This window comes from Pseudochaenichthys georgianus, unplaced genomic scaffold (genome assembly GCF_902827115.2).
Source record: "Pseudochaenichthys georgianus unplaced genomic scaffold, fPseGeo1.2 scaffold_1047_arrow_ctg1, whole genome shotgun sequence".
Classification (NCBI taxonomy): domain Eukaryota; kingdom Metazoa; phylum Chordata; class Actinopteri; order Perciformes; family Channichthyidae; genus Pseudochaenichthys; species Pseudochaenichthys georgianus.
In genome coordinates, this window is record NW_027262016.1 from 40,399 (window position 1) to 49,315 (window position 8,917).

Here is an 8,917-nt window from a genome sequence, read left to right on the forward strand (position 1 = left end):
GTAGCGACAGTAAAAGTAGTCATTGTGCAGATTGGTTTATTTCAGAATAATATATATGATATGTTTAAAGCTGGTGAAGGTGCAGCTAGTCTGAAGTACTTTGTAGACTGCAGGGTAGCTGGTGGATTTACTCCAGGTGGAACTAAAGTCTGATTTAACACTTGATTATATTTCACATCATTCATCCACATCTGTGAAGTAACTAAAGGTATTAAATACATGTAGTGGATTGAAAGTACACCATGTACCTCTGAATTGTAGTGGACAAGAAGTACATAGTAGCATACAATGGAATTACTCAAGTGAAGTACAAGTACCTCAACATTGTACAGTACTTGGTGATGAATGTTTTGACTTCTACTTTTACTCAAGTACAAGACCATCAGCAGGAGAGGACTCTTTAAAGTAGAGACACTCCATACTGATATACACCTGAACATCAGCAGGAGAGGACTCTTTAAAGTAGAGACACTACATACTGATATACACCTGAACATCAGCAGGAGAGGACTCTTTAAAGTAGAGACTCTACATACTGATATACACCTGAACATCAGCAGGAGAGGACTCTTTAAAGTAGAGACGCTACATACTGATATACACCTGAACATCAGCAGGAGAGGACTCTTTAAAGTAGAGACGCTACATACTGATATACACCTGAACATCAGCAGGAGAGGACTCTTTAAAGTAGAGACGCTACATACTGATATACACCTGAACATCAGCAGGAGAGGACTCTTTAAAGTAGAGACACTACATACTGATATACACCTGAACGTCAGCAGGAGAGAACTCTTTAAAGTAGAGACACTACATACTGATATACACCTGAACATCAGCAGGAGAGGACTCTTTAAAGTAGAGACACTACATACTGATATACACCTGAACGTCAGCAGGAGAGGACTCTTTAAAATAGAGACACTACATACTGATATACACCTGAACATCAGCAGGAGAGGACTCTTTAAAGTAGAGACACTACATACTGATATACACCTGAACATCAGCAGGAGAGGACTCTTTAAAGTAGAGACACTACATACTGATATACACCTGAACATCAGCAGGAGAGGACTCTTTAAAGTAGAGACGCTACATACTGATATACACCTGAACATCAGCAGGAGAGGACTCTTTAAAGTAGAGACACTACATTACTGATATACACCTGAACATCAGCAGGAGAGGACTCTTTAAAGTAGAGTACACTACATACTGATATACACCTGAACATCAGCAGGAGAGGACTCTTTAAAAGTAGAGACGCTACATACTGATATACACCTGAACATCAGCAGGAGAGGACTCTTTAAAGTAGAGACACTACATACTGATATACACCTGAACATCAGCAGGAGAGGACTCTTTAAAGTAGAGTACACTACATACTGATATACACCTGAACATCAGCAGGAGAGGACTCTTTAAAGTAGAGACACTACACACTGATATACACCTGAACATCAGCAGGAGAGGACTCTTTAAAGTAGAGACACTACATAGTGATATACACCTGAACATCAGCAGGAGAGGACTCTTTAAAGTAGAGACACTACATAGTGATATACACCTGAACATCAGCAGGAGAGGACTCTTTAAAGTAGAGACACTACATACTGATATACACCTGAACATCAGCAGGAGAGGACTCTTTAAAGTAGAGACACTACATACTGATATACACCTGAACATCAGCAGGAGAGGACTCTTTAAAGTAGAGACACTACATACTGATATACACCTGAACATCATTAGGAGAGGACTCTTTAAAGTAGAGACACTACATAGTGATATACTGAACATGAGGACAATAGGGCCACTTTAAAAACGTGTCACCGTCTTCTAAAGGTGTAATGTCTGAGTTGCTTCATAAGCCGTGCTTTGGGAACGCAGTGTTTAACATGCCATCATTCTTTCTCTCTGGCAGCATTAGTAAATGATCACATGTTTGCTTTAACATTAAGTCAGAGTTTGCCGGGACCGTCTTTACATTTACAGGATGAAGCAGCTGCTGGAACTCACGCTGCCTGCAGGCGCTCCGACATGACTGAGAGACGTAATTACCGTTTGTGTCGTGGCTGCGTGTTGATGTCTGCATTCCTGGAAGCTGTACCCTTGGTCTGTGTTTGCATTGCTGGAAAGTAACTACATTTACTCAAGTACCGTACTTCCTTTTTATTGCTTATGAATACCTCTACTCCAGTCCATTTCAAAGGGGACATTTATTTTACTCTACTATATTATATTGTTTTAAAGCTTAAGTTACTTTTCAGATACGGGATTTGCATAAAAAAACACGTCATTACAGTAAGTTGAATTACACATGATACTGATAAGACTTTTCTAATTGTACTTGATTAATAATTTAATGTGGAACTTTGACTTTTAATGTAGTTTTTGAAATATTTGTATTTTGACTTGAGCAAAGGATTCAATACTTATTCTACCACTTCTGTGTGTGTGCGTGTGTGCGTGCGTGTGTGTGTGTGTGCGTTTGTGAGTGTGTGTGAGTGTGTGTGTGCGTGTGTGTGTGTGTGTGTGTGTGTGTGTGTGTGTGTGTGTGTGTGTGTGTGTGTGTCCTTTCGAGTTAATTGTGAGTATTCTTCCACCAACATCACTGCGACGGTGAACATTTAGAATAAAGACATCCTAATGAACTTTACGAACCATCACAGATGTATTTAGTTTTCTGTGTTACTAATTACGGGATGCAGTTTAGTTGAGGTGCGTTGTTTGTTTGTTTGTTTGTTTTTTGTACCTGGCATATGACGCAGGGATTGGCTGGTGCTTTTACACACGCCTATAGCACATGCATCCATGTGTACGCGCACGCATAAAGGAGAGCAAACAGTGGAAGTCTCTCGGTTGCAGACGGGAAAAATGACAGGTATGCGGGATGCTGCGCTTCATCCAAGTGGAGCCGTCTGCGCGTATTTACGCACGGTGTCACCTCCGAGCTCATCCAAAAAGCGCTCACTCCTTCCCGCGTGTTTCCCTCTCCTCGTGTCCGTCATGGTGCTGGTTCCGGCCTCAGCGCACCCTCAGTGTCTGGACTTCGCGCCACCTTTCAAACCTGTATGGCACCTGGAGTTCTGCACGCAGTACGAGCAGTTCGGCTGCTGCGACCAGAAGATGGACAACATGATCGCGGAGAGATACTGGGACATCATCGACCAGCTGGACACGAGGGGGGAAGATCTGTGTGAGGACCTGCTGAAGGAGGTCTTGTGCCAGGTGGGTACATATTGGCTTGTGATGCAATGGGCATAACCCGTTGCTGGCACAGATTAAAACATTGCTAAGTGCTTCTACATTCAGTTTCATCCAAACCATCATTAAAGTGATTCTCATTATCAACCTCTTTAGTCTGCTATTTGTACTGTTCTCTCTAATCTGAATCTAATCAAGAACTGCTAACAGAGCACTTATATACTAATAAAGGACTGGCTTATCTAAAGCCAGTTGAGTAGCACTTGAAACGATTGGCTCTTTGAAACCTGATGTACTTTATGATTCTGTTTTCTTCAAGCTTGTGTCTTCCTGGTCGAATTATTGTAAGTCGCTTTGGATAAAAGCGTCAGCTAAATGCAATGTAATGTAATTTAATCTGATTTAATACATATTTACTTTTAAAATAATGCAGCATATAATATCAGGCATCATGCAACTTGTATTTACTTTCTATAATTCCTCTTCTTTTTTATCTCATTTCATACAAATCTCAATTAGAAGTCATGCAGAATTCAGAGGTGATTTTGTTTTTTCGTAGTTTTTTTTATAAGAATTTTACAAAAACATGTAAATAACGCTTATAATTCCTACAAATAACTTTAATACCTCCAATACAAATCTTGAAATTAGTTAAATATTACTATTAAATGTTCCATATATTGTAAAACAGTGGCGTACCTAGGGGAAAGGGGGCCGAGTGCCTTTTTTCAAAACCAGATTTGGTCTTTGTCCTATAAAACATTTCCTTTACTAACATCTGGCTTTTGTCTGAGTGGGAGAGCTTTGAATCCGTCCTCAGCTGGGTTTGCGTGTTAAAAAAAGCTACACACTATTCGTCAGTGTAAAGCAGGTAAAAGGGTCACCCCATGCCTCCGCTTTGATCTACCAGTCCTTGAGCCAAGGTGTCCCTTTCATTTCCCTGTGTTGCCTCCAGCCGTGAAACGCCTCTGTGATAATCAGCAGTGTCTGGTGGTTCTTCTCCAGGAGTGCTCTCCATACGCCGCCCACCTGTTCGATGCCGAGGACCCCTACACTCCCGTCAGAGAGTTGCCGGGCCTCTGCTCCGGATTCTGCTCCGAGTTCCACGGTAGATGTGGCCACGTGGTGAAATACCTAACGGAGAACCGGCTGCTGCAGGACACGTCGCAGCGAGACGCTTCCACCTTCTGCAGCCTGGTGGACCTCCAGGACCAGGACTACTGCTACCCCAACGTGCTGCAGAGCTCCAGCCTCAACAGCAACCTGGGCCGCGTGGCCGAGGACCCCCGGGGCTGTTTGCAGCTGTGCCTGACGCAGGTGGCCAACAACCTGAGGAACCCGGTGCTGATGCTGCACAGCGGAGACGGCACGCATCGCATGTTCATCGCCGAGCAGGTGCTGTTTGAAGGGGCTCTTCCCCGTCGTGTGGTCGTTAGGTTTGTGTGCATGTAAATGAACTGCAAACGCTTCCATTGGACCCCTTTGTTTACTTCCTGAACATAGTGACATCATTATGGGACACTGGCGCTTCTGTTGGCTGGCGCTCCAACACATTGTTTGTGATAGACTAAGGGGCGGGACATCTCTAAGCAGTTGCCAGCCAGCTAACCAATCAGAGTACTGGCATTTCTCTAGTCTTAAAAGCAAGCAAGGGCGAATTAAGTGAAGTTCACAGAGTCCATCATGTACTACTATTAAGCAGGCATTGAGAAAGATATTACATTCAATCCTCTCTCCTGAAAGCTTCTATGATTCTTATTAAGTCGTTCCCTCCCAGGTGGGCTTCGTGTGGGTCTACCTGCGCGACGGCAGCCGGCTGGCGACGCCCTTCCTGGATCTGAGCGGGGAGGTGATGACCACGGGCTGGCTGGGGGACGAGAGGGGCTTCCTGGGCATGGCTTTCCACCCAAAGTACAGAGAGAACGGACGCTTCTTCATCTACTACTCCATCCTGGTGGGCAGCCAGCTGGAGGAAGTGAGGGTCAGCGAGATGAAGGCGTCCGAACACGATGTGAACGTGGCCGACCCGAACTCAGAGAGGTACGCTGAGCGCTGTTTGGCTGTGGAGGAATTTCTTAAGAGAAAATGAGAGACGGGACATGGACAACGTTTGTTTTTTGTTATATTTAATAAAGTAATAAAGAAAGTCAATCAGAATCAGGTTTATCAGCAGGTCGGTTGACACGTACGAGGAATTTGACTTGGTGTCGTCGAGACTTGCACTTATTTGCCCTAGACTTTCAGACGTAGTTATTTATGACGTTTTTAGCCTATCCGATAATAATCCAATGCAGAGGCAATAAAGTAATATAACACATTATTTTATATATATTAAATATATATATATACAGTGTTTCCCACAGATCTGAAATATACTTGGGCGGGTGGTGGCAGCGGGCGTTGTTAAAAAAAAGTTTTAACAACATGTTTATTTATTGACTTTTCATTCCTGTATAATCATTTTGCGCAAAGATGGCACTGTTTGTCAGAGCACTTCATCCTTCTGGGATTTCATGAAGAACAGCTCCAACGCCTGTGTGTATGGGAACACCTCTGGTGCTGGTCCATTAACTGCCAGTGTTTCCCACAGATCTGAAATATACTTGGGGGGGGTGGTGGTAGCGGGGGGGGGGGGGGGGGGGGGTGAGGTGACGTGCAACAACATTAACCTTTCTGTTGGTCACTTGTTAGCAGACCCTTCACGCGATGGCAGAGCGAACAGGTACAGGCAGGGCCCATAATGATAGCCCTATAGTTTAAATCTACTACCCACACATGAACATATGGAAATGGGTTACTTTAAAAAAAAAAAAAATTCATTTAGGATCCTATCCATGTGATTTTTAGTGGGGGTCGACCTCAAATCCTCTATGGGGGTCCAGGGGCATGCCCCCCCGGTAAGATTTAATTTTTTATTTTGGAGTGAAATGCATCAATCTGGTGCATTTTGAGGGGAAAATATAGAGACTAGATCTATGGAAACACCTATATTAAACAGAACTGTATACATTTCAATAATCATAAAATCATGGCCATAACCAATAACATACCATTTCCAATATGAGAAAAACACTGAAACTTGTTTATTAATTTATTTTTGGTTCATTTATAGTTGTGAGTGTGTCTGTGCTCCTGAATCAGCCTCTCCTGTCTCCCTCCTCTCCCCCTCTCCCTCCTCTCCCCCTCTCCCTCCTCTCCCCCTCTCCCCCCCTCTCCCCCTGCTCCTCTTTGAGGCAGCAGCAAAGACTAGTTTTCTCTCAACAAGTTTTAAAAGTGTATCTTACCTTTTTTCACCCAGTTCATTTTTTATTTATTTATTCATCGGCCCTTTGAGTGCAACCATAATGCTAATGTAGCCCGTGATGAAATTTAGTTTGACTCGCCTGCCCTAAAGCATCGGTTCTTAAGAGATAAAACCTGAAGGAACACTTAAGAATAGTAGCAACCTGATATCTATTACTGAAAGACAACAAATATAACCTCTAGTAAACTGTGATTGAACACAAGTTTCAGCAGAAGTGGGAAGTAGTGGAGTACAAGTACTTTCTTACTGTACTTAAGTACATGTTTCTGGTATCACTACTTTATCCACTACTTATTTTTCTGACGACTTTGACTTCTTACATTTTGAACCCAAATACCTGTACTTTCTACTTCTTACATGTTGAACTCAAATACCTGTACTTTCTACTTCTTACATGTTGAACACAAATACCTGTACTTTCTACTTCTTACATTTTGAACCCAAATACCTGTACTTTCTACTTCTTACATGTTGAACTCAAATACCTGTACTTTCTACTTCTTACATGTTGAACTCAAATACCTGTACTTTCTACTTCTCTCATGTTGAACTCAAATACCTGTACTTTCTACTTCTCTCATGTTGAACTCAAATACCTGTACTTTCTACTTCTCTCATGTTGAACTCAAATACCTGTACTTTCTACTTCTTACATGTTGAACCCAAATACCTGTACTTTCTACTTCTTACATGTTGAACACAAATACCTGTACTTTCTACTTCTTACATGTTGAACTCAAATACCTGTACTTTCTACTTCTTACATTTTGAACCCAAATACCTGTACTTTCTACTTCTTACATGTTGAACCCAAATACCTGTACTTTCTACTTCTTACATGTTGAACTCAAATACCTGTACTTTCTACTTCTTACATGTTGAACTCAAATACCTGTACTTTCTACTTCTTACATGTTGAACCCAAATACCTGTACTTTCTACTTCTTACATGTTGAACCCAAATACCTGTACTTTCTACTTCTCACATGTTGAACACAAATACCTGTACTTTCTACTTCTTACATGTTGAACTCAAATACCTGTACTTTCTACTTCTTACATGTTGAACTCAAATACCTGTACTTTCTACTTCTTACATGTTGAACCCAAATACCTGTACTTTCTACTTCTTACATGTTGAACACAAATACCTGTACTTTCTACTTCTTACATGTTGAACTCAAATACCTGTACTTTCTACTTCTTACATGTTGAACTCAAATACCTGTACTTTCTACTTCTTACATGTTGAACCCAAATACCTGTACTTTCTACTTCTTACATGTTGAACCCAAATACCTGTACTTTCTACTTCTCACATGTTGAACACAAATACCTGTAATTTCTACTTCTTACATGTTGAACTCAAATACCTGTACTTTCTACTTCTTACATGTTGAACCCAAATACCTGTACTTTCTACTTCTTACATGTTGAACTCAAATACCTGTACTTTCTACTTCTTACATGTTGAACTCAAATACCTGTACTTTCTACTTCTTACATGTTGAACCCAAATACCTGTACTTTCTACTTCTTACATGTTGAACCCAAATACCTGTACTTTCTACTTCTTACATGTTGAACACAAATACCTGTACTTTCTACTTCTTACATGTTGAACTCAAATACCTGTACTTTCTACTTCTTACATGTTGAAAACAAATACCTGTACTTTCTACTTCTTACATGTTGAACTCAAATACCTGTACTTTCTACTTCTCACATGTTGAACTCAAATACCTGTACTTTCTACTTCTTACATGTTGAACACAAATACCTGTACTTTCTACTTCTTACATGTTGAACCCAAATACCTGTACTTTCTACTTCTTACATGTTGAACTCAAATACCTGTACTTTCTACTTCTTACATGTTGAACTCAAATACCTGTACTTTCTACTTCTGTAAAGGATGTGTGTACTTTTGCCATCTCTGACTTCCAGGGTCATTCTGGAGATCGAGGAGCCGGCTGCGAACCACAACGGAGGCCAGCTGCTGTTCGGACTCGACGGATATTTGTACATCTTCACCGGAGACGGAGGAAAAGCCGGAGATCCTTTTGGGAAGTTTGGCAACGCACAAAACAAGTAAGAACATCCTCTCACCATAACAGCCCTATCAGTCACTAAGAGGCATTCTAATGAGCCTCTACTGGGACACGTCTCCATGCTTTCATGTTCAAAAGGCTCAGTCTGCTCTGATTGGTTAGCTGGCTGGCTCTGTTGTGATTGGTCAACCGCTTAGAGATGTCCCGCCTTGACTGAAAACCCCAAACAGCAAAATAGTCCCCCTATACATTTAAATTGAAACTGGATGGATAATTGATGATTAGAAATTGAAATCTAAATATGAATAAGCTAACTTCTAACCAGCGACATTAATATTAATTATAG

The 8,917-nt window shown here is 41.4% G+C and overlaps 1 protein-coding gene across 1 annotated transcript; it reads left to right on the top strand.

The window, feature by feature from the left end:
- Positions 1 to 2,886: 2,886 nt before the first annotated feature.
- On the top strand, positions 2,887 to 8,615 carry LOC117440574 (HHIP-like protein 2). Its single transcript, XM_034076809.1, has 4 exons — positions 2,887 to 3,240; positions 4,222 to 4,611; positions 4,994 to 5,256; positions 8,468 to 8,615. Exons 1-4 carry the CDS (start codon positions 2,887 to 2,889, stop codon positions 8,613 to 8,615), a joined length of 1,155 nt encoding a protein of 384 aa, XP_033932700.1.
- Positions 8,616 to 8,917: the final 302 nt, after the last annotated feature.

Bases quoted from the DNA above. Each gene is read 5' to 3' on its own strand.
- LOC117440574 (XM_034076809.1), top strand. From the start codon at position 2,887: ATGACAGGTATGCGGGATGCTGCGCTTCATCCAAGTGGAGCCGTCTGC. The intron at 3,241-4,221 runs GTGGGTACATAT...GTTCTTCTCCAG, and splicing joins TGAAGGAGGTCTTGTGCCAG to GAGTGCTCTCCATACGCCGC. The intron at 4,612-4,993 runs GTGCTGTTTGAA...GTTCCCTCCCAG, and splicing joins GCATGTTCATCGCCGAGCAG to GTGGGCTTCGTGTGGGTCTA.